The following is a 26,458-nucleotide window of genomic DNA, read 5'->3' as shown; positions in this document are numbered from 1 at the left end:
AACCGGCCATGCCTGTATAGAAATATAAGGTATGTGATAATGTTTGTGTCCACATATGTAGGTTTAATGCTATAAGGAGTTTTGTAGTTGCTATTTAAAGTGTGTCTTGCTTGTCCGCCTGCTGTTACCTGTATGAGCATCCAAAAGAACTGACTGAGGTGGAAATAGTGGGAGAAGAGCGCCAGAGCAGCACAGCTGTCCTCTGAAAACATTCGGCCACGGAAAGCTGACACCAGGAAACAGATCTGTAGAGAAAGAGAAAAAGACTTCATCAGTTAACATTGTGTGTAAATGAGCCTTTCATCCTTGAAGCAACATCAAGTTTGGCAATAACTGTTTGCTCACAATATGCTCTGTTACGTGAACAAAGTGACATTTTGTATGACTACCTGGCAGACTCGCACAGACACACACAGGTGCAGCACTCCTTGCAGTGTCAGCAGGTCATATTGCGCAGGAGGCGATTTATTGCTTGTTTCATAGTCTATACATTTTTAAAAGGAGACAGCAGGATTCAGATAGCCCTCCTCCCAAACAGAGATATCCTATCCTGCAGACTTGTTACAACACTCATGCAGCAAGCTACGCAGGCGGGAGCAAAAATAAAAACGTTGACAACGTAAACAACACTGAAAGATATGTGTGTTTCGCATCATCCCACACGCACACAGATCTGTAGAAAAGGTGTAACGCTCCAAATAATGGAATAAAGGGTATTGCAGTGTGTGGTCAGTGTGTGTGAGAGATAGGAGAAGGAGAGAGAGGAAGAGAGAGTAACATTGGAGGCAGGATTGTGTATAAAATCCATGAGGAATATGCTGCTCTGCTGTCCATCAGAGAGCTTCATTAACCTCTGGCCTTGACAGAGTGTGGTGCCTACACAGCCGGGCGATTGTTACATAACCTGCAGCCTGTGGGCCCGCTGCCAGCATCACGGAGCAGAAAGAAGGTGAATGGAAGAGAGTGGGACGCGAGGGATGTGGGGAGAATGAGAACTTGGTGTCAAATGTCACTTGGATTATATTCATTAAACGCAGCAGTCAGGGATGTACAGTAGCAGAGCTTCAGGTGAAAACAGACTATATTATATATATTTTGTGTCATTTCTTTGAACAAAGTCGTATTACCCACATACAATAAGAATGTCTGTTACCTCAACAAACATTTGATTTTTACTTAACAAAGCCAAGCAAATGGTTTCGAAGACAGACAAGTTGAGCTCTTTATATATCCAAAACAAGCTAATGTACTGTATGCTGTTGGCAGTCTCTATAGTAACCAGGTAAATAAACACATTGAGCTGTCTTCCAAACTCATATACAGGCGCACACACCTTATATTTGTGTTGTCTGATATTAAGTGACATATCCTTCGGATGACACCATGAATATGGCATGTCTGTCTTTGTTTTTCTTTCCTCTGTGCTATGTTTTATACTTTAAAAAACCCAGCAGGAAAACCCGAAATAACCATTCCTGGATTTTCCAGCTCTTACCAACCCTGTCTGCATCCTCCTGTTGAGTAAGGGGAAAAGTCAGGGGCTTTTTAAAAAAAAAAGAAAAAGAACCATGAGTCAGTTTCCCATCCGTGCTCCAAGCCCTGCAGGTTGTGAGTGGGAGGGATGGCACAGGAAGGAAACTCGTGCCTGAGCTGCCTGGAATCGTGCCTGAGTGGAGAAGCTGTTCAGGTAGCTTATGGGAACAAAGATTATGCGGCGGGGTTGTGTGTTTTTGGCAACGAGTTAGCCTCATTTGGCCAAAGGCACAGTGTGACACACCATCTATCCTCTCAAAAGCAAAACAATGGGGAAACTACCAAGCGAGAAATGCTAAATAAACTACAGGACTCTAGACACATAATCATAAGCAAACATGCAGTACATACACGCATGTTGGTTTAACACAAAAGGCTCTAATTTAGTTAAATCAAGCGTAGGGCACAGTCAAGTGCGGCATGCACAAAGGAGGTGGCAACGCATTTTTGTGGCTGTGTGCACCAAGGGCACAATTGGAGTGAGGTGAATTACCAGTGGGTGTATTAGGGGCTACAAACAATCACTGCCAATCACTTTGTCTCAGTTCATTCCCTTTTTTAAAGATTTGGTTTATTTAAAACTGAAAGGCTTGTCTAAGTCTTAACATCTTTGAGCAATGCACCGTCCCAGTTTACTGCAGCCTTCCGTAACAAACCCTGACTGAAAAACTATTGAACCAAATAATGACATAATAGGTAGAGAAAAGGCCTTGTATTGAAGAAGGGCAAAGGGCTTGGAAAAAGCATTTGTGTGCAGTGGTGTGAATAGATGTCCCCCAGACGCTGTGCATGTGCATGTCTTTGTGTTCGTGTCCTCCATGGAGCTGCTCTAGGAACAACCGGGAACAGGTCAAGGACAACAAACAGGTGAACAGGTACAGTATGGCAAATCAGTCTGGGTGAGTCAACAGGTACCTAAAATAAGTAGTGACACACACAAGCTGACTTTGTATTGCCTTTGAGTCTATTACATAATACTCTATTGTCGCCACTTCATTACATTGGGCTAAAATAGAAGGGCGGGGCAAGACTCTGTAAAAGATCACAAAGTTATTTATATCATTTAAGACTTACAGTGTTCTATATGGCTTTATTTCTTTCATGTGATATTAGAGGAGAGACTGGTAGATAGACACACGTTCTCAGACTCTGTGAAGTGTGGGTCCAAGTGCGGTGTCAATCAAACCGGGTCATCAAGTAAACAGTAAACATGTTCGGCTGCTGTTGCAGTGTAGAAACACAAATACTCTTGTGAAAAGCTAGAAACAAGCCTCCAAGTGCACGCAGGAAACTGAAAATCCTCTGGAGGTTTTATTATTTTATATGGTGTGTACCAAGCAGACTGGGGTTAGAAGCTCCACAGAAGCTCTCAAAGAATCGTGTAACATTTCCTCTAGTGTGGGCGGTTACTTGTGAGGAATCAACATCAGTAGGCCTAACAAATGAGGCCCTCAAACAGATTTTGGACGAAGAAAATCATCCCGAACGTCCTGTTATCTGAGCATATAGTATACTGGACCCTGTTATGGAAACTTCCCCAGTAAAGACTATCTCTATTCTGAAACTAGTTTGAGATACAAGGTGTGGCGGGGATAAGGGAGGTAACCTCAACTAATTACACACAAGCAAATTGAATGTCTAACATTGCACACACACACACAAAGAGACAACACAGTAACCTATAATTCAAGACATTAATCTGTGTTAAGGTCAAACTCTGTGGTTTTGAAAATAATCCAAAGTAAACTAAGTTACAGGGCTTGGACTGGTATGGATATGGTCTTTAAGGGAAGCTAAGTACGTATGGAGGTCGTGGTCAAAACTGTGGGCATTGTTCAGTCCATTGTGAAAATAACAAAGGTAGCAAAGCCTGCACTGTGGAAATGATGACCCGCTACAGGGATGGGTTAGTAAGGTGGGGAGGTGACAGGTGTGGATGTGGAGTTTATCAGATCCCCATCTACTGCTCTGCCCTTTGTCCCCAGGCCTCCTTCTCTTTTGTGTAAGACATCAGGAGTCGACCTGTCTAGACCCTCAGGCTACAGACTTATTTGAAGCAGAGAAGCCGAGAGTGGAGCTGCAGGACTCTAAATACATGTCACGGTAGTGTGTGTTATGTGCGTGGACTTGTATCTGGTAAAACAGGAACCACCAACGCTCATGCACATAATGACTGAATGCAACACATTTATTACGCCATTGAACAAATATTATATATGTCAGAGTGCAAATGAGAGAGAGAGAGAGAGAGAGAGAGAGAGAGAGAGAGAGAGAGAGAGAGAGAGAGACAGAGAAGCTAAGAGAGTAAGACCTACACAGTTTCGTTGTGCCATTATATCAGGCCCAAGATTTTAAGCCTGAATATCGCCGATGCTACATGTCCAATCAGAGATCTCCGTTTTGTTTTGTAGCCCTTAGTCTCAGGAGACTGTAAATTCACTGTTGTTGTTGTTGTTGTTGTTCCAGATGAACTGCTGCCTTGGGAATGATTCTACTTATCTTTAGACAAGATTGAACCTCAATTGTTGACATTATAAGCAGGTTTGAAAGAAACAGAAAGGTTTCCCAACCTTAGCTCGACGGTGATAATTGATAAAGGCGCTGACAGCAAACCTGCATAATGCCAAAAGGCCTCAAGAAAAATAAAACAATTAAGAGACATTAGCAAAAGATAATTAAAAACACCATACAGTGAAAAAACTAAAAACAAAATACATCATGTAGCTCCACCGCTGTTTAATTGTACGGCCTAACAAAGGAGACCAAAGAAATGCTGCAAAAACAAACTGCACGCAGGAAACATAATATTTTGGTGCAGCTACTTTGTGCTGCTGCTGGTTGCAGATCTCATCCTCCCATTGAGTCCTGCTGCTGATCGATAGCCCTGTGTGCTGATGGCAAGGTAGCTAAGTGTATCAGTGTGGCTAAAAATAGCATCTGCCTGATGCATTACATCACTGAGGGAAAGGGGCCTGAGCTCTCTGCTTGCCATTCATCTACACTCACGTCCAAAACACTTAACCTCTACTTCTCCCCTCCAACAGCCTCCCTTATCCCATCCTCTTCCCTCTACCCCCAACTCCCTCTCCATCCTCTGCTCCACCCTTCATCTCATCTCCAACTCCTCCTCCTCCTCCCTCTCCCTTTCTCCTTCACCTCCCCCTTCTCTCTAACAGCTACCGGTCTGATCTAGCTGGTTCCAGCCTCAGCCTGCACCCTGGGTGTTTCCTCTTATGCCTTTGTTCAGAAAGAGATAAAGCAAAAAGAAAGGCTTAAAAAAGAAATATGATATATTTCATTCAACCCTCACTCCCTTCATCATTTTCTCAAGGAAGCAATGGCTTCCTGTTATGCTACTTCAACCCTTATCACTATCAATCACACCACCTCTCGTCATTCGAAGCTCACCCTTTCACAATATTCTTGTAACCTTAGCGAACGCAGATTAAATACTTCAAATTACACACGTATGCATTAAGTACAATTGCGACTGCTTTAAATTGAGTAATGTGACTGGCAACATTAATTTTAGTGCCATTCCACATTATTGCCTTTCTTGCCTTACACTATTAAGTATGTGCAAGCATCATCAGTCTCCTCACGTGCCGCAGCCTCTCAGTTCAAGTGTGTGTGTTATTTATGTGCGACAGCCAGTTGTAAGAAGCAGGTCACATGGGGATGGATGGCTGATAGGTGGGTTAGTGGGCCAGTGTGTGTGTGTGTGTGTGTGTGTGAGGAGGAGAGATAAGTAATGTTATTTCACATTTGCTGACGAGACAAATAAAAGTAAGTGGAGACGAAAACAGACGAGCCCTTTGTGAGCCGCTGCATCACAGCTGAGATGGAGGATGATTCAATCTTACCGGTGTGAAGTGAGAGAAACACTCAAGTCTTTAACTGAGCCACTGTTGCTAACATTTTGAGCCACACTGTCCACTTGAACATACTGTTCTTGAGTGTTAATGTTGTTGTTTAAGGTCGGAGTGTAGAAGTAAAGTTCACGAGTGTTTTGGGTTGAACCTCAGACTGAAGCTAACTTGCTGAGCCAGCTGTTGGCACATAAACACCCACTCCCTTCAGTCTGTTTCACATTCAAACAACCACAACACCGCATCTACATGAACTTACGTGAGCACACCTCACCGTGTATTCTGGGAATGACTTGATATATTCTCAGAGGAAAGGATAAGCTAAGAGCCTGCAGGCTTTTGAGTTTTGATGTGATCTGGTTTGACACAACAATAAGAGACTGTCAGCACTTTGATGAGTATGAGGCAGCTAAAACAAGTGTTGACAGTGTCATTAGTATCATTGTTGGAAGTCCAGGGAATGCAGAAACCAATATTATCCCAGACTTGTTTGGTGTACACTGAAGCTAGCTGTGTAAGTTAATAAGTGATCAAATATATGCACGACACATAAGGCCCTGTATTATGTGAGTTCTGTTGTATTACAACATTTTCAAAAGCATCTTAAATTGTGATTTTTTTTAATTAGTAGTTGATCAAATAATCTGCTGAAGCACATTTAGCTGCATTCCAGCAGTCCTCTTTTCTTTTTTCTCCCATTCACACTCCAGTCAAAGAGCGTCTGCTGCTGGAACCCTGCAGCTGCTTTCGATCACAACGGGGCTGCTTTTAAGGAGCCTCTTGAATTTCCTTCCTCAACATCTGGTGTGAAACAGTCTGGAGACCAGACAGAGAACTCTTTGGGCCACGATGTACGAGACACTCGCACATGGATCCATGTGCACACACACTAACACACACACACACAGCTATAAAAACACTGTAGCCAGCTGCTCAAGGTCAGCTCCCTAAACACACACACTCAATGGGTCTACTTTGCTCTGTCACAAACCTCTGTGTGTGTGTGTGTGTGCGTAAGTGCTGTGCAGCAACCCACAAATAGACTTCTCCGGTCTGCTGCGATGCTTTGACCATTAAACACGATACCGTTATGCTATTCTGGGCCAATAGATGAAATGCCGCACAGCAAAACATCAGGAAAACAAGTTCAGTTATATTCACACGTGTTGTTGTGAAGGAGTTTCTTTGTTTCATAATGGCTTCCAAACCTTTCATTCTCAATGCAATGCACAAAACAAGTATGCTGATATAATTATGACGGTGCCATGTGAGTTACATCACAGGTGAGCTACTCGTGTTTTGCAAGAACGCACACGCAGATATTTTTATGGCGACCTGTTGCAGATTAACAAAAGGACGAGGCCAGAGGTCTGATCATATCGATCAGAAAGGCAATACAGACCCACTAAAGCAGCCTCATCCACTGCTGTCCAGCAGGCCATCGATCCGGGAGAGATCCCTTCTGTGCAAGTTGGCCGATCTGCAGCAGCTGTCAGTGTCTGTCAATGAGAGGCTGTAAGGCTCAATGTAAATCAGTTTGTGATGAGTCTGATCAAGTTAAATACTGTATGCTCCATTCATGCTGCTCCTGCACACAAACCTGCTATACACTGTGCTTTGATACCTCACGTTGTAATGTAATGAGAGCCACAGCTGTACTATCATGCACTGTATAACGTCTCAGTCAACTACCATACCCAATCTAGTCCAAATTAGCTAAATGTTTGGGAGACTTTCCTACAGTTGTAATTTAAATGCAAACTGTTTCGCAATTTTGCATCAACCTATGTGGATGAATCCGCACTACAGATCTGTGGATGAATCTGCACTACAGATCTGTGGATGAATGTGCACTACAGATCTGTGGATGAATGTGCACTACAGATCTGTGGATGAATCTGCACTACAGATCTGTGGATGAATGTGCACTACAGATCTGTGGATGAATGTGCACTACAGATCTGTGGATGAATGTGCACTACAGATCTTCTTGACTGTCCGTTCAGGTTCTGTATCCTGATGGGGAACAATGTTTACAGCATCTCTACAGTTGAACTCATTCAAAGAAGAACAGATGGAGGATTTCACTTAAACAGTTTACTTTCTGGATATCATCACAGAAATTTCTTCCTCAAAAAAATGGTCTAGTCATAAAATGACAAGAGCTCAGGGGAGTCATTCGTCAGGCACTTTACTCACATCTACTGTTGAACTTGGCTCTGGCTGTGGACCTACAGTGACCCCTACAGGCTGGGGCTGTGTTTGTGATGCTGTGTGTGTGTGTGTGTGTGTGTGTGTGTGTGTAGGGTGGGTATATGCACATACGGCCATCTGTGTATACTTGCGTATTTTTGTACATTTATCAGTGCAAGCATATGCATGTGTTTCATAACTATGACATCATGGAGGTGTCTCTGTTTTTAGACAAAATTGTGTTGATTTGTGTGTGCATATGTGTGTGTGCTAGCATATTCTCATGGACTGTGTGTATCTATGTGTATGTTTGCCTTGTGTCGAATGCTTTTGTTGAGATATGTTTTGTTTGTGAGCTAATGAACTCGTAATCAGCAGCGTGCCTGCTGTTGTCATCATCCTAATATCCGATTATTACATTATACTCAGGATGAGAGATTTCAGATTCAAACAAAGTTAAATACAAAGTGACAAAGTGGACTTATTGCAATTTGCTGATAAACCAAGAAGAAAAGACCCTAAAATAGATACAGTTATATTTGATTATCATTCGCCGTGTCCTTCCTCCATACAACATTTCCTGATTCTTTCAGGAAGTTAGGCGACTCTTAGCTGGCATCAGCGAGCTCGCTCAATTCCTCTCTCTAATGTTGCAGAGAAAACCTCTAATGGCTTTAAAGGCTTGCAACAGAATCTTCACATATAATAACTTCTTGTCAATACAAATATTAACTTTACAATATGGGTAAAAAGAATTAGCATTACTGTGAATATGTGTTATATCTGTTACATTGACTGGGAAACCTCGTGCTCAACCTAACCCAAAAAAAAACCAGTGCAAACATCGAGTTCAAATGGCAACATCACTGACCTCAACAGTTTCAGGATAAACCATGTTTTCACTTTAAACCTCCAAAGTTCATTCTAAAATACACACAAAAGTTTGCCAAGATAAGCTGTCAAACTCCAAAAATAGAGCAGGACTTTGACAACTGCAGGCATTCACCTGTGTCTGCAAGCTGTTCGATCGAGTCCTTGATGACAAACTGAATTAGGTAAAAGGTGCCTGCTGCTGCATGGGAAGTATAGAACGAGCAACAATGACTAATCTTACATTTGAAACATATTTCTGTAGGCTAGTACATTTATTACACCTACGTCTTAAATATTAAAGTTATGAGCCTGTCGTAATAGAATAAGATTACAGGGATGCCAGCAAGTGATAAATGACACAAGCCCTTGACTTGCCACAAGCGATTTTAGGCCCAGATATCTATCTGCTGATTGTGTTTTCTTCATCCACTGAAGCAGGTAATAAATGGGAATTCAATGTGTTACAGCTCAAGGGAAGTAAAATGCCATATCTGTTGGATATAGATTTAGTAAATTCAGAGATTCTGTAAGTGCCCAGTGCACTGCGAGCCTTTGAAGCCGTAACTTACTACATATTGCAGCTATCCATGTTTATGTCGATCTCTATTTATGGAGCTAACACAGTGACTTCTTCTAAAGTCTTATGGTATGTGACAGAAATATCCCATAACGTCAGAAATAACTGCCGTAGTATTTGACATCTTGTAGGATGTGTGCTGTCTCAAGCCTCACAGCTACCTGATGTAGGAGAAAGACTGCTGTGGCCTCCTGTTGATGTTTACTGCACCTTTTCTGGAAATAGAGGAAAGTTCATGGAAGTGTTTCTGGGGTCACCAGCTGTTAGGACAACACACATTTGGAAACAAATGAGAGTGTAACTTCCAGAGTCCAGAAAGGGCAGAGGCAGCTGCAGCACAATGCATGGTAAGAAAACCAATACCATAAATCGTGCATATTATGAGTACTTGAAATTCTGCACAGCTATAGAGCATTATGTCCTTATCATATAGTATTTTAACAAAGTGACTGAATGTAACCAGTTTTGTATTAGTGGTTTACCGAGGAAACCTGTACTGGACTGACAGAGATGGCATGCATTAGAAGAAGATTGTATTTGTGTGTGTGTGTGTGTGTAAATCCACATAAGACTAATGTGTGACCACCTTGTATCTGATTATCAAAAAATAGTTCAAAGCTGCTTTACATCCCTTATGAAAGTGGAGAGATAACATATGTCTGATCTGTGGTCGAGTTGTACGTGACAAAGAGAAGGTCAGTATGAAAAGGGCATGATAGGGGTATGAATGGTATTATGTGTTTATAAAGTATAACCATCGTGTGAAGTTGTTTAATGCCGACATAATTGCAACATGATAAGGCAGTAGGCTGTCTACTTAGTTGAGTATCTCTTTTAATACTGTCAACCTTTTTCAGGAAGTAAATGCACATTTGATGGGCCTCAACGATAGACTCAACCAGAAAACTCCACAGGGTCCCTTTAATGATTAGCGTTCATTCCATTGTGGATGATGTTTTGAACCTTTGACATAAATGGAGCCGGCATACATCCGGCTGTTTGGTGAGTCTCTCAGAGTCAGCCGAGTGTCTGTAACCAGTTTATTGACAAGCAACATGTGAAAATGTCGTCATTGTTCAGACTGATGAGTCACGCAGGAAGTGCCCAGCCACTTTCACAGACAGAGAAAGAGAAGGAGAGAAAGAAAGAAACAGAGGGAGTCTTTTAGCAGCTCGTAATGTCACAGCATCCAGCTGAGCCCGGGGGACGGGGAATAGAAACAGGGAGATTACTCATCATATTTATGAAATATAGGTTGGGTGAAAGAAGAAGGAAAAAGCCAGAGGGGCAGAAAGACAGATGAATGTAAAACAGGAAAATGTATAAATGAAAGAGAATTTATGAGCAAAAAAAAGCTATTTTTATGGTTTAGTCTCGTTTTTCAGTACCAGACAAAAGAGACAAGGACGCAGTGAACAGTAAGGGCTGTATAGAAGAAGGTGTTGGACCAGCCAGTAGGGCGTAATGTGAGTCTCCCGAGAGGCTGTCCACACACACACACACACACACACACACACACACACACACACACACACACACACACACACACACACACACACACACACACACACTGCTGATACTTTATACCCTTTTATCACTTGCTTGCCATTAGCTCGGGCTGACAGACATTAAAGAGCTTAGAATTGCATTAAAATCTTATGAAGGGCACGCCGTATACTTTATCTTGCTGTTTATTTTTCTAAAACTGCAAGCGAAAAATGAAATCCATCTCTAGCTGAGTTAAATGAACTGGACTAATCTATTGTCTGAGATTGGACGGGAGAAGGAATAAGCAAATATTATGTTTTCGTCTCATTCTTTTCCTTCTTTTGCTTTCACAGTTTGTTTCCAAACACTTGTGGGAGTAAGCACAGACTACGTTAAGATAGTCATATTCTCTGACGTCAACCAGAGGAGTGGACACACAAAAACTCTCTGTTTATTGATTTAATGATTGATTGGTCGTGATGGGAGCAGATAAACTTCCTCAGGAAAAGCGCTGACTTCTTTTACAAAGACTTGTGTTGATCTTACGTTGTACAGCGGTAAAGTCTTGGATTATGCAATTCATACATCCTCTTTCCTAGGACAGCTGAGAAACTGCATGCACGATCTACCAAAACCTAAATCCATCCCCACTCACACGTAGACATTGACGACAAACAGGAACTTTAAGGAATCCTGAGGGTGGGCGGTGGGATACAAGGGGGATAAAAGTTAGTGTTCATGTGTATGCGTGTGTATGTGTGTGTGTGTGTGTGTGTGTGTGTGTGTGTGTGCGTGCAAGTGCGTTTGTGGATTGAGGCACAGACGTCTGAATGCTGGATCAAGTCCCAGAGCTAACAGGAAATCCTTTATAACCAGAGCTAAGAGTCACCTAAACACCTCCCAGATACTGGAATAAAGCAGTGAGACCCCTGGGGTAAACACTTCTCAGAGTGTGTGGGAGTGGCTGTCTGGGATATAGAGGGCTGTTTAATTACAATGGATAAGAAATGAATTGTGTTTAGTTTGCAATAGAGATGGAGATTACATTTTCCCACCATAGAATCATATCTTGTTGAAATAACAGGTCTAAACCGGTCTGGGGTTGGACTGTGATTATCTCAAACTGTCAAAGTTGTTTAGTGACACTACAGGTACGGGCATACAGCTAGGTAATATTAAGTGCTTTACAGAAACAAATAATACAATTAAATAAGATATAAAACTTTTCTCCTCCTTCACCTGGATGTATTATATAACCTGTAATCCTATGGCTGCATGGGTGGGGTGTGAGGGGAGGGAACATCTTTTTTTCAAGTCAAATAAACATGTTTTGTATCTTCTACTCATGTAGAATGAAAACTGTGAAAATCAATCAAATATATTTACAAAAACAAAAATATTATTAGAATTTAAGTAATCTAGACACATCTCTAAACTGCCTTTTTTGCGAGTACACAATTACAAAAAAAAAGTCCCCACACAATAGATTCCTTTCATGAATATTAATCAACACAATGTCATAAGTTTAGTCTGCGTGCCTTATCTAATAATGTTAAAAAAAAGAGGCCCGTAACCTGGATGTGCTTTTTGAAACAGAGTTGTCTTTTGATGCTCAGGTGACTAAAGGCCTGATTTGTCCAACTGCAGTGTGTGTGTGTGTGTGTGTGTGTGTGTGTGTGTGTGTGTGTGTGTGTGTGTGTGTGTGTGTGTGTGTGTGTGTGTGTGTGTGTGTGTGTGTGGTTCCGACCTTATAATCAGAGAAAGCGAAATCAACCGAATTACATATTTCACAAAGAGAACACATCAGAGCACAAGGTCAAGTGTAAATAGTCCACAAACGTTTGATAAAATCATATGTAAATAGGGAGGAAGAAGGTAAAAAAACATGGATATTAAAATCACCAAGAAAGAAACTGTCATATTGTACTATAACAACTGATAAAAGGTCGGAAATATACCTGTCTAGGGAGTCCTTTCAAAAATAAAAAACTTTCCAAGACTCTGTAATGATGAAACAATATGTTGTGTTGGTAATGATCCTGGAAGATGAAACACTTCTTAGCAAGGGGTCTTATGTAAACAGACAAGCGGTGTTTCAACAGAGGAGATGGAGGAAGTGGCTGTGATGGGATTGTTTCCGTGTGGACTGTGAGTAAATGATGCTCTTGCACGCTGCCTCTCAGTCATTCTTACATGAATAAGTCAGGGAAACAGTCGGACCTGCACAGTCCGGGACAGGGCTGGGCAGAAGTATTGCTGGGGACACTCTCAGTTGTGGCTAAAAGCAATTAAGTTAATCAAATTTGAACGTTTTTTCTGTTCCTTTCCTGTTAGAATGCAAACCATCGTTTTAAAAATGGCATGATGAAGTGCCCTGTAGGAGCTGAAAGACGAGGAAAGGAGAGAGAAGCGACGCAAACAAGAAGAGAAATGAAACCATCAGACATCTAGTTGTGTCTTAAAGGCCTCTAATCCATCACTTTTGTGACCTTGCTGTCTCTACTGTCATTGATTTATGTTTTGGTCAAATGAATGCAGAATAATGACGGCAGTGATCTGCCCCCTGGAGACACAGCAAAGCCACATGAATACTGATCTAAGATTTTACAATGTGGTCTTATTGCATTTAGGACGGCATGTAACTGTAGTCCAAATAACGGTTCACAAAACATTTCAGTTTCTACGTTTCTTCATCCTAATGATCACTGAAAACATTTGAGGAGTAAGGTGTGCTACATTAAAAGACTAAGAGAAAAGTTGTGTTTGATTTAAACAGACTTACAATGTTCTAAAAAACTCACTTTCACATAGTTAGAGGGAATAATACAACTCTCAGTTATATTTCTTCAATGCACTTTATGTGGATGGAAATAAGGAATAACCCGCAAAAACTTGCAGGTACATTTGTACATATACAGACCGTACTTACATACTCTAAACCCCATGCACGTTACCAAATATACACACATACGACCAGAAGCTCACTTACAAAGTACATATGCACTGGGTAAATTTCCACTCTACACAGACAATCTTCAGTTGTCTTGCTGAGGGGAGGACAAACTGCTGGCCAGAGCAAGAGACCGTCACTGCACAACCTCTGATGTGACACACACACACACACACACACACACACACACACACACACACACACACACACACACACACAATCAGTCACAGTGTGAGGACTCTCCCTTGAGGTGGTGGATGGGACAAATCATTATTATCTCTCAGTAGGAGGTCTGAGGTCTATTTCATTGTCAGTGGACGCTTTCTGTCGCCCTGTGGGTGTCTCGATACCAAAACCAGATCAGTTTAGTCTCCGACACCTTCAACAACCTTCTTCTAGATAACTCAAACACTGGTGGAACAATCTAAAGCTATCTGAAATATGTTAACCTACAGAATACATCTAATACTGTGCAGTCTGAGTTACAGTACTTTCCCCATCATTTGAATTTTAAAATCCCGGAGGATTAAGAAGTTAATATTAGAGTTGTATTTATTTATTTATAACCTTTATTTTACCAGGATAGATAGGTCTTTTTCAAGAGAGTCCTGGCCAACACCCTGGTAATATGCAGCACAAGACATTTGATGCCACATTGACATCCATAGCCAGGGAAACTGTTGTGAGGGAACAAGAGCGACTAACTTTCTACTAACTGACATAGCAATGAGTTCATAATGAATAGATTTTCATTTTTTGACTATACTGCCCAGAGATGAAACTCCGTATTGAACAAGATAAGAAGAGAAACTATATGCATAGTATTTATAACTGATATCTATCTATCTGTTCCTCACTCGTCCTCCTCTCTTGCTTGTATTTGCTTGTGCTGCTGAACGTACTGCTGTTGCCCTCAGGTTTGTGTCCAGAGACTACACAGTTAAAAAAAAAGAATGGCAGTTAGGATACTGAGACAGTAAGACAAATAAAAATGGCATTAAAGCACAACCTCGCCTCCACCTTCTCCGTGCCCTCCACCTGCTCTCAACTCTCACAGAGGGGTGGGATATTACTCCGGCTCTTTCTAGCTGACTGTAGCTGTTGAAGAGAGAATAAATCAAACGGGCAGCTTTAATTTTCTCCCCACAGAGGGCAGCGTCAGTGACTAATTACAGCCCAGCCACCACAGATGGAGAGTCGTGGCTGGAACTGGACCTAACAGTTCAAATCAATGGTGAGGCACGAGCAAAGCCGAGACCCACAAGTTCGGGAGACATTTCTGTCACTAATTACATCTCGTCTACCAAAGATGCAAGATCTTTGGCCTTCTAAATACAGACATGTAACAGTAATCGCTTCCTAATGCCTACCTCTGACTGTAAGTATAAAGCTGGGATGCATTACAAATGCAAAAAGACAAATATAAGTTCAGAGGATTGGCTTCAAACTATCAATGACATGTCACTTGACTGGCCATGTAGTGCTGTACAACAGTAAGAGAGATGTGGATTCACATAGATCCTTACAGAGATTCGTCCTTCAACAGACCACAACGGCTTATAAGACTCAATCTGCAAACTTCAAATGCATTACAAAAGAAAACACAAAATATGAATTGAGCTTCACAGTGATGCTTTTAACAAGTGCTGTTTACATGTGAAATTAAATTAAATCTCTGTATCCCGGGGGGAAACATTCATTTAGTTTACTTTATCCTCTAAATCCATCGTCTCATTTCAGCTTCAATTCAACACAAGGCAGATTGACTCCAGTGTATGAGTTATGGTATGACATCTATCAGGACCAGAAACTAAAGTGTTTGACCCAGAACTTTCTGTTTCCTAAATGTTATTGGACCCTCTTTGTGTAGTTCCTAAAATATAGCTCCTCCCTTCCTGAAAACAACACATTCACAGTGCGAGGCAGGTGATCTCCAGAAGGACCAAACACAACATTGAATCATAAAAAACAACTCATCACATGTTTTAATGAAGAGTGAGTCGTTCCGTACGGCACATTCAGCTCTCATGCATTTATGTAAAAAACAAAGTTATGTGTTTTATCTATTTCTAGCGAGCCATCTCAGATCTAGGACAAAGTACATATTTAAGTGAAGACAATGACGTCAATAGGTCTATTTTAATTCAGCACATCCTGCACTGTGAGCCCGTTATTACCTCCAAAATATTCCCAACAGTAACAGACGACCACTTAGAGAGAACATCTTAATCCCAGAGTGCACATTCAGTTAGGCCTTTAGGTTAGTCTGGGATCCACGCAGGCCTTCATCGACTGGCCTCGACCAGAAGGCCACAGAAACACACACACACACACACACGTGTTTGATAAACTATAGCACGATCTGAGACACATGCGCATCCGAGGAAGAAGGCCTTAACATGCAGTACAGTACCGACAAAGAAACAGAACACAACGGAAATTTCCATCCAAAACCCTTTTAGGTCCAGGGGCTCTGCCTGGCCATAAACAGGTCGAGCCCAAGGTGGTTAGCCCCCAACGACAGTCTGCTTTAGTAGGGGCTCGTGTTTGTCAACCAAAGAGAGGGGGAACCAGTGGAAAATTACCAGTCCCGCATTCGCTCACGCACACACACATGCACACGTACACACACATACATGGTGACCAGCTGAGAGACTAACCTGCAGCCACATATCTATCTCGCTCATTGCTTATGTGACAGCTTGCGTTTTTAATGGGCGAGGGTGCGGGGGGCATGGTTGCGTTGTCAGGACGCGCCGGCCCGCAATCTACGAAACCAATGACATTCGATGATGTGTGTTCACATCTATGCACATTTCCAAGAAAATACCTGTGACATGTCTAGTGGCTCATAAGAAGGGTTGGTAGCATGCAGTATATGTGTGTGTGTGTGCGCTCAGTAAAGGTTACACATATAAGCAGTACATGAATTTGTGTGTTTTTTATGTTTTTGTCAGTATAAAAGCGAAGGTGTGTGTTGCATCACACACACATTACAGCAGTGTTAATGTCTGTGGGCTATGATCCATATAGCACAGAGAGATAAATGCTCCTATGACAATTTCCAAAGGTTCCCTATCCATCTACATTTAATGCAATATAGAGAATCTGCAGATGCAATTGGATGAAAATACCAAAGAAACTAATGCAGATGGTGTGGGAGTATGAAGTGCTCAGCCTTCAGAAGCTGTGAATTGTGGGTATTAGTGCACATTGGGGCCTTTAGAGTAAAGCACTGGAGTGCAACATAAAATCGGAGCAGAAGTGTATTACCTGGGTTCCAAGGCAGCTCACCATCATGTGAGTGAGCAGTTTGGCAGCAAACATAGGGAAACGGGAGCACAGCATGTGGGATATAATGGCCAAGGCAAAGCCTGAGGAAGACATGGAATCAACGATAATAAAATTAACAAATGATTCATATTAATCAACAGTGGCTATTTATAACGACGTGGGAGGAATATGGAATAGATGCACCAGAGAGAACGCTGAAGAAGGCAAGCAGGCCGTGGGCACGCAGAAAAAAACAGCGGAAAACAATGTGAAGAAGAGAAGACAGGGGATTGTGTTTTGTACCTGAGATGCAGATAAATCCAGAGGCATAGAAGGCGTCGTTGTAGGATGCAAGAGTGGCAAACTCTGCATGGGCTGTGTAGATAGACAAGTGGGAGCAGGCACATTCCACATAGTTCCCACTCTCTTTCACAACCCTGCAGTATTGACCATCTGATGACCAACTGGAAGAGAGAGGAGATGATGCAGGAGAAGAAAGAAAGTGAATACACTGCTGTCACAACAGAGTACAACAAAACGCAGGGGAGTCTGAGGTATCATCTTGTTTATGAGTATGCACAATTTGTATGTTTTGGCTTCCTTGAGTGTTAACAGCAGTCACCTCTGCTCTTTAAAGATTGTTGTGTGACAAACCAGAACACTATATTCTTGTTTGAGCAGGATTTAGTGGCACAACAAACAAAGAGGAATTGAGTGAGAGGTTTTTGAAAAAAGGAAAAAAGTCCATTTTAACATCCAATATTATTTTTATTTTGACCTTCCACTCACAGCAAGAATGTCATACTGTAACATTGACCTTCCCCAGTTAGTGACTTTGCTTCTCTCTCTTCACATTTTGCTCTCCGTCCATATCACTTCTCTCATCTGTTTTCCTTTCTGCAATACAATATCCAACTAGTTGTTCCGCCCAAACCAAACCTGCCAATCCAAAACTTGTAACAGAGTGTTCCAGCCAAGTCCCATTCCCTGCCCCAGGAATGTCCTCAACAAACCGAGTGGGAGGATTCAGCGTGTAGAAGACTGAATGTGCAGATATTAAACACAATGATGTGACTTCCCCCATGGTCACAGATAAGCCTTATTGAGAGACTGTACTTGGACTGTTGCCCCTCACTTAGGAAACGGGTCTCACTCATCCAATAAGTGTAAGGATGACAGAGGTGAACATATGGTCACAGCTTCAGATGCTTATCAATGTATGTACATTGTCAGGGTGAGGTTATAAACAAAGTAGATAACCAGGTAACACTTTGAGTGTCAACTTGCTGTTTTAAGTTCATTTAAAATGGCTGAGCATGTGTCTGAACGGGTGTGTCTGTGGTGAAATACCTTGCAGTGGTCTGGTTCCAGAGAAGGCACAGAGACCGGCCTGGTTTGACTTGATGACCAGGGGTGTGGATACGATACACCACCTCCTTTCCATCTTCTAGGGGTCGTGACCTTCTGTCCTCAAGGCTGGCTGAGAATACCTAAATATAAACAGAAGAAGAGGGTTCAGCTGGTGAACTAACTAAATGAGTGGCTAGTTTATACTGGAGTAATACTGCCACCTGCTGTTTTTAATCAAAATACATCATTTGAGGCACTAATTAAGACGATTTATCTCAGCGCTTCCCTACCTTCCCATTAAGAGCAGTGTTTGTATCATTGGTGAGAAACCAGTGTTCAGTTCTAAACTCGGTCAGTTGAATCCGGCTGAGGTTTCCACAGTCAGCAGTCGAGACTGCTGGTACTGCCAGCAATGTGTCTGGCAGCTGGAAGAAGTCTGCATTACGGCCCCTGAATTTGTGTCCATTGATCTGTGTGGGGTACCACTGGAAGGCAGAGATGGTCATATACGGGCATGTTTCCAGGACGGTACCTCTTCTGGAGAAATCACACAAAAAAAAAACATGTATAATACCGAGCATCAGCACCGTGCTAATACTATTTGAAAAGAAAATCATTGGTGTTTTTTTTGTGAAGGGACACTCACATCTCACATTGACTTTGCGTGAGGAGGGACAATGCGAATCGCTCGGCCACTTCAGCAAGGTAGCTGATGCCTCGGGTGTCGACTCTGCTGGGATTGGCCAAGGCACACAGCAGGCTGTAGGTCAAGTTGCGGCTACTTTCCTGTAAAGGAGTCCTCTTTGCCTCTACAAGCACCTGGCTCGGAGGAAACAGAGATAGAGAGAGAGAGAGAGAGAGAGAGATGGATGGAGAAACAGTTTGCTCTGCTATTGTTTGCAAGTATTTATATTTTCCACCCCTCCTGGCTGTGTCGCAGTCACTTATTTTGGTTTAGGCCTCAGTGTTACGCAGCTCTTACAGTGATTAATGCCACTGTCTCCTTCCCTTCTTTGTGCTCCCACATATCCTCATGCCGTGTAACTCGTTTATGCTGTCTCTGCCCTCTCTTCCGACCCCCGCACCATATGTAATTACAGTGGTGTCTCCGCTTGTCTGGGGCTGAGAAAAGGCAATATGTAGCCTCTAACTTTAGAGGTGATAGCAGCGCTCATATAGAGTGACACCTGAGACCCTTTCAGATGACAAACTGATTCTCACACCTGTCAGAGAAGTGAGGGGGGAACGATGTGTGCCCTTAAGCGTAGATGTGTCTGACACAAACTACGACACTGACTTCAAGCTTCAAATGGGGAAGAAATAAAAGTGTTTCCATCATTACTGACTATGGATGTGAGCACATGCTGCAGAACATTCTTGTGCTTTCAGAAGAAGATCATTAGTAAGATTGCTAGAAAACTGAAGCTTTTAACAAAAACTCCAATATTCATTTATATCTATTTAATACCATGATAGTGATATTGTGAAGCAGCAGATAGGATAGTTAGGTATTATATATTTTCACACTGTTTTGCCTCCAGATTCAATGAGAATGAATCAAATTGGCCTTAAAATAAGGTTCAGGTATTAGTTTACAGGAAATGCTTTTGACGTCAGTCTCAAACTATCTCACCTTCCCCAGAGCCTCGAGCACGGCGGTCATCTGCTCGCGAGAGAGAGGTGTAGAGACCTTATCGATGAGTCCTTGCAGCACCTGGTTCAATATAGTTGAGTCGAGAGGCTGATGTAACTGGTCCAGTAAGAGCCACACAGCTTCACTTGCTGCATTTGACACCAGAGTCACATTAGCCAGCCCAAACTGAAGGTGCACTCTGGCTCCCCCTGTGGCGTTGTAGAGCTCTACCTGGAAGCGCTTCGGTGTGGGCAAGGATGAGGCGAGGTCAGGTGTGAGGTAAATCTCCAATGATGTGTTACGCTGGCCCACATCGAAGGTTAGCCTGCCCTCCTGTTTAGGAAAGTCCATGCCAGCCTTAGCAGGCCAGATTATAGTGGGACCCACTACATCTTCTCTGGGAAGCTCCTGGAGGAAAAACAGACAGGACTTCATGATGGATTGAGCTCCGTTTGACAAAATAAACCTATATGATAAACACATATATCCACAAAATGTAGAAACAACTGTGGCAGCACATGTGGATGAGTGAAGTTGACCATGTTGTGAGAGCATAATAAACCAAATGAGAACTGGGCTCTTACTATGCATCAAACCTTTTGTCTCACAATAGTTCTGAGAGATGAAAGCAGATGTCCTGGCCATGTGAGTGCACTAGACAATCTCTTACTTTGATCTCCAATATCAAAAAGTGTGAGTGAATACTTGATCTCCCTGAACTGCATGTGCTGTAGCCAAGATATCTCTTATCATGATGCCTCAGAGAGGAGAAGGAGGGTGGCAGTGAGATCAAAGAGGAAGACACATTTGACATCAGCATCAGATAAACCATGTTCTTTATTAATATATCCTTAGAAACTTGAAATAAAGAATAAATGCAATTTAGTTCATGGAATTCTATTTCAAAAGACCTGTGCATCAGGATGATATCATGCAAAGTTGGTGTGTGTCTTTCTAGCATTTCTGTATCACAATTAGAACTCAAGTATGATTCAATGTTACACTAAACTCCTCTGAAGAAGGTTCCCAATTTAGAATAAGGAAACACAAAAAGGTCCTCATCATGCTTCTAATTTTCTAGAAAAGAATTAAGACAGTGTACAATACATCCCAATATTGGTGCTCAGTTGTTGTACGCAGAGCTTGACATGATTATGTCTAAATAATGAGTGTTATGAAAGAGACACATTAGATCAGTATTCCATTTGTGTCTGCTGAAACGTGTGCTAAATCCGCAACAACAACAGCAGGTTGGACTGAGACGGATAAACATCTTTCAGCTGTTGCAATGATTGGAAGAATTCTTATTTCCGTTAGTAAATAGTTGGAATCCCATTTGAACATTTGATTTCCTTCTAAACAGGCAAAGCTGAATGAAGAAGTGCCTCCAATAAATAAGTCTACACTACAAATTCTACTTCAAGCATTCACTCAGTGCATGTTTGTGTGCATTTGTGCATATTTAATTGTGCGTGTGTGTGTGCCCAATTCATATGTGGCAGTTATAATGTACGCCTGTGCTTCATTACTACACATGTGTTTGTTACTTACCAGCGTGCGATACTGTACAGACATGACCGAAGCTGTGCTTGCTCGTCTGAAGACTTGGAGACTGAGCCTCGTGGTGGTCAGGGTGGCGATGGGCAGTCTGTGACCCACAGCAAAGTACATAACGCCTTGTGGGTCGTCGCTCTCCGCCAGGGTGATGTTGGCAAAACGGGTGGTCTCATTAATGGTAGCTCCAGCACCCACCTGATAAATCTCCACCAAGAACCACGCCCGGTGCTCTGGCTCCTAAAGCAACACAAGGGAGTATTCGTGTTATTTTGTGCACCACAGCATTTCTTATGAATACAGTTTCCTTATACTGCAGGATCGGGCGGATTTCAAGGTCAGCATTATACCAACAGGGCCTCTCTCTCTCTCTCTCTCTCTCTCTCTCTCTCTCTCACCTCATCATCCTGGACCTCCAAAGCGAGAGCACAGAATGTCTCTCCTCTCCTACACAGCGCAGTTCCTGAGGTGTGCACCAGCTGTCTGGTTAGGTTGACTCCATTGTTGACAAGAGTTTGAGCTGTCTTGCTGAAGGTAACTCTCCAGAAGACTTGCAAATCCTCAAAGGCTCTGAACAGAGGGAGAAAGAGCATAATAACTAACGAAAAAGAAAAAGAAAAGTTAGTTTCTTTAATAAAGGGTGTTGTTTTATTACCTGTTTTCCTGTCTCTGCAGATAGAGGAGGGCAGTTCTGTTCTCTGAATCCTCATCCAGAACTTGGCCCATCAGAGAATTAAGACTAAACCCTAAAATACCGTTATGGAAGTCGCTCCCTGGTGTGGATACAGAGAAGGATGAAGAGAACAAAACAGAACAGAGTACAAATTAATTTCCTCATAACCTCACAATTACATCATATTTTTTAATCCATCATACTTACAGAATAATCAAATAATCTGCCCACAGCAGTGATTATGGACCAAAAGCTGGAGACTAATGTGGCAGTGACATAATGCAAATCAAATGGCATTTGATTAAACCCAAAAGACACACGTGGGGTTGGTCAGGTGTTATGAACAGAACTCCAGAAGACATGCCGACCACTAAATGTGTTGCACAATTGTTTTTTGCTCAAACACAGTAATAAATACTACTTATGTTTTATCTTCAATCTATAACTCAAACAACATTTATTTTTTCATATTTTACCGAGGATAGTGATCTTGACAAAAGCTCCAAAGCCCCGGTATGGACTGTCTGTGATTTGCGCTCCTCCCTCTGGATCACTGAGGTAAATGAAGAAGACTTCCTGTCCCTCGGGCTCTGAGTCATCCAGGATGAGGAGGATAACCTCGGATTCATTCTGACCAGCCTGAAGGGACACTATGGTGGACTCTAAGCGGAAGTCCTGCTCCTCCTTTGCAAGGATCCCAACCGGGTCCACAGTGAAGGGCAGAGGTGTTGTGCTTCCATCTGGATAAAAGTGCAAAGCCAAACTGTAAGCATCGCAGTAAATTACAATATATTATCCTACAACGGAGCATTAAAGTGCTATGAAACAAACACACACCTCCATATGCTTGGACACGAACCCTCACAGCCCCAGCCACACTGTCGGACCTGCGCACCCTCAGAACCACCCGCCGCTCCAGCTGGGTCTCCTCATCCCTGTCTTCAGGTGTCTGAACCAGTCCAGGTCCAATACTCAATACTCCTCCGGTCACATCACTAGCTAGGATGGTGACAGTGGCCACACTGTGCTGAGGGTTGAGACGAGGAGAGGCATCTGCCCAAGCTAAGTCTGGAGTTAGGACTTGAACATCTGTAAGGTTGACGTGAAAGTACTCATCAGCCTCTGGAAGGGAGTCGTCGAGTATTGAAAGGCGGAAGGAAGTGTTGGTTTGGCGAGGTGAGTCAAAGACCAAACGGCCGTCTGACATTGCAATAAAGTCCTCTCCTGCCACTGCGCTGCCTGCTGCTGTTGTATAGGACAGGCTGGTGATGTTGCTACGAGAACCGTAGAGTCTCTGAACATAGAGCGTTATAGTCTGGATGTCCTCTGCGATGACCAGCTGGCGGGAATCAGGGGCAAACTGGTAGATTCCCAATGGCTCCACTTCGGCCACAGTAAATCCTGACCTGTGCAGGGAGATGGACATCAGAGTGAGGCTACATTTCACAAAGACAAATATGTCAATTGTATTCATGATTTAAAAAGTCAACGTTAGGAAATTGTCTCCTCGGGTATAAGCAGAGGAAATTGAAGGAAGAGTACATACTAGAAATGGGAGGATAATAAAAACTGACAATCCCTGTCTCTAAGTAATTCCTGTAACATGCAGCACTGTGAAAGCAGTACCTGAGCTTGACAGCACTGGGTGCAGAAGTGCTGGAGGTCGCAGCAGTGAGGTGTATAGCATAGGAAGCCGGCTCAGATGCATCATCAACAGCTGTCAGAGATATGATTTTAGTCTTCTCTCCATGGGCCAGGGTCAGAGAGCCTATATATGAGGAAAGGAGTGCATTATTAACATTAAAAGTGCACGCTGTCATTTGTCCATGTTAGTGTTTGGTATCAGCCTGAACACCAGATGCCAAGTGTTTGATCTCTGGAGGATAGTTCATCGAATTATGAAATAAATCATTAATTGTTTAATATAACTTTACTTAAAATCATTTGAAATCCCTCTTTTGGGTGTTTTACCTGAGCTTGGGGTGATAGCTCCCAGTCTGAGCCCCGGCGGAGCTGTCCACTGCACCCTGATGTCCCCAAACAGCCCCGTTCTTGTCACCTCCGCTTCACATGTCCCTGTTTCTATACTTGAAACCTGCAGAACCAGGGAGGCAAAGCCAACCTGCACAACATACAGAGAAGACATTTAATAATGTTGTTATCTTGTTGCCTCCTTTATATTAAACCCTGTAAATGAATGCATCAAAATGCTTTAAAATGCTGTCCCTTACATCACTGAGCTATACATAAATAAATACAATTAAATGTGGAGAGATACACAAGACAAGGCGAGAAAGAGTTAAGTGCTAACAGAGCAGTCAAAGACTCACCACTAACTCGGTTATATGAAAGTTTAAATGACATTAAAGTGAGAGGCTCCAGAGAAATATGCTGCGCTGGATCTTAAGTTTGTTGTCTGAGAACATTTTTAATAACCAGATGTTTAATGATATCTCATGGAAATCTCCAGCAGACATATGCAAAGTGACGCGGTGAGTATATCACCAGACGAAACATAAACTCTAAGGAGATGACTTCAAGTCTTGCATCCTGAGTGCTCTGCAGAGGGGGCCATCTCCCTCACAGATGACTCATATATGGACAAACAAAAAAAACCCACAACCGCTACTCACCTCTGAGCTGGCAGCTTCTTCAGGCACAGTCACCGTAGCGATGCTGGCCTCATGAAGGAGGCGAGGCGGAGGGCCGAGGATTGGACTAACTAGCCTCACATCAGTCAGCTCTGCTGTGAAGCTGTCACCCACTGACAAAAACACCTACAGAGAAAAAAGCAGGAGAAAAAGTGTTAACTGGTACTTAACAACAATATATACTCTGGTATGCTTCTGGTATGTCTCTGCACAAGCATGCTCATCCTTACCTGATTGCTGATGGGCACAGTGATGGTACTGAAGGTCTGTCCCTCTCTCAAGAGCAGCCTTCCTTCAGCTTGTCCTCCCAGTATCTCCTCGATGGCCATCACCTCATCTATCCCTCCACTGATCCTATAGCCCACACTAGTGTTGCCAAATAGCCCGGCAAGCCGTGTCACATTCATGACCAGAGCTCTGGTGACCTCAGAGTCTGACCCCACTACCACTATGGACTGTTGCTCAGGGTTGAGGGAAAAGACGCCGTGGGGTTCATCGTTAGCACGCACCCTAAGTGTGAGAGAGGAAGATTAAATTCCAGTTCATTCAAACGTAGACTTTTTTACCTGGAAGTCAATATGACAAACCTGATGCGCATCCTGGTGAGGTTTGGGTTGGCATCTAGAGTAGCACCACCCTCCACAGCCGTGAGCTGCACAGTGTAGAGCTCCTCCAGCTCTGGCTCTGTATCAGGCATCAGGCTGAGGACAATTTCCACGTCCCTTTGGCCTTCTGGGATCATCACCGAGCCAGCTAAGGCTAGGAAGTCCCCCGCTGTATCTGAGTCACTCTGTATCTGCCAATGCACCTGAGGTGTGAGAGAAAATAGTGTTGTATTTCACTTTAACAGTGGCGAAAGATAATTCAATTCAGCTAGTTTAAGCCCTGACACTGGATATGATTGATAAACAAATGTATGTATATTGATGCCATCTTACCGTGATGTCACCCATGACACCCTCTCTGCGCGTAATAAACAGAGAAATGTTGAACGGGCCCTCTGCTTCTGTGGATTCATTGTAGACACGATCTCGAAGAGCATCCTCAGTAAACTGGACTATACCATTTGGGTCACCAAACTTCCCTATCTGCGAGACACAAAAAACACAAAAGGAGCGAGTAGAGGTGAGGAAAGTGCACGCCATTAGAGTTCCTGCTTGGGAAATCAAATTGTGATAATCATTCTTTAACAGTCTTAACTGATTCATGATGGTGAAATCCACCTTGTAGGCATTTGTGAAACAAATTACCTTCAGTGTTATGGAACCAGCCTGAGGATCAACATCCACCTCTCCAGACAGAATGCTGAGCTCTATAACAAATGTCTCCTCCACCTCCACTTCCCCATGGGGGAGAATCCGCAGCTCTATGGCACGTGTACCTTCCTCTCCATCCCTGAAGAAGAAGGACCCGTTCACAGGCTCTCTAATGTCCGTATTGAATGGAGGGAGGACCTCTCTGCTGTTTGGGCCACGGATGATCCAAGCAACCTGTCAAAAGGTGAAACCAGTTTGAATGATGACAGGATGTCCATGAAGAGTGACCTTCAAAGCAACCATCGCTGAGAGAAGCAGAAGATAGTGTTTCTCGTACCGTTGCATTGCCCACGAGGCCTCCAGCTCTCTCCAAAACAAGACCGAGTTTGAGAGTGGAGTTAGGATTGACCACAGTGATGAGGCTCTCGTTGAGGAAACGGACCAACCCACTTGGAGAGTCACTCTTGGCGATGGTTACCCTGGCAACTTGTTGAGAGCCTAGAACTGCTCCGCCTGTAGCTGCAACCAGCAGGACCTCAAACACCTCTGCAGATTCACTGCAGGAGATAATCAGTGTTAAATTGG

The 26,458-nt window shown here is 42.9% G+C and overlaps 1 protein-coding gene across 1 annotated transcript in view; it reads right to left on the bottom strand.

Annotated features, from left to right (window-relative positions):
• Nucleotides 1-26,458, bottom strand: part of adgrv1 (adhesion G protein-coupled receptor V1) — an 88,859-nt gene that overhangs the window by 25,684 nt on the left and 36,717 nt on the right. The window contains 20 exon segments of the mRNA XM_029440497.1: nt 129-245; nt 16,757-16,857; nt 17,060-17,220; nt 18,107-18,246; nt 18,397-18,643; nt 18,753-18,925; nt 19,740-20,147; nt 21,291-21,533; nt 21,692-21,863; nt 21,949-22,066; nt 22,443-22,699; nt 22,800-23,372; nt 23,593-23,734; nt 23,938-24,088; nt 24,600-24,743; nt 24,848-25,127; nt 25,205-25,425; nt 25,556-25,705; nt 25,868-26,107; nt 26,211-26,430. Of these exon segments, the coding sequence (XP_029296357.1) occupies nt 129-245; nt 16,757-16,857; nt 17,060-17,220; nt 18,107-18,246; nt 18,397-18,643; nt 18,753-18,925; nt 19,740-20,147; nt 21,291-21,533; nt 21,692-21,863; nt 21,949-22,066; nt 22,443-22,699; nt 22,800-23,372; nt 23,593-23,734; nt 23,938-24,088; nt 24,600-24,743; nt 24,848-25,127; nt 25,205-25,425; nt 25,556-25,705; nt 25,868-26,107; nt 26,211-26,430 (4,258 nt within the window).

The sequence above is a fragment of the Cottoperca gobio genome, chromosome 9, assembly GCF_900634415.1.
Source record: "Cottoperca gobio chromosome 9, fCotGob3.1, whole genome shotgun sequence".
Classification (NCBI taxonomy): domain Eukaryota; kingdom Metazoa; phylum Chordata; class Actinopteri; order Perciformes; family Bovichtidae; genus Cottoperca; species Cottoperca gobio.
The sequence above is the reverse complement of the archived record's forward strand: the minus strand, read 5'-3'. Positions and strand labels throughout refer to the sequence as shown.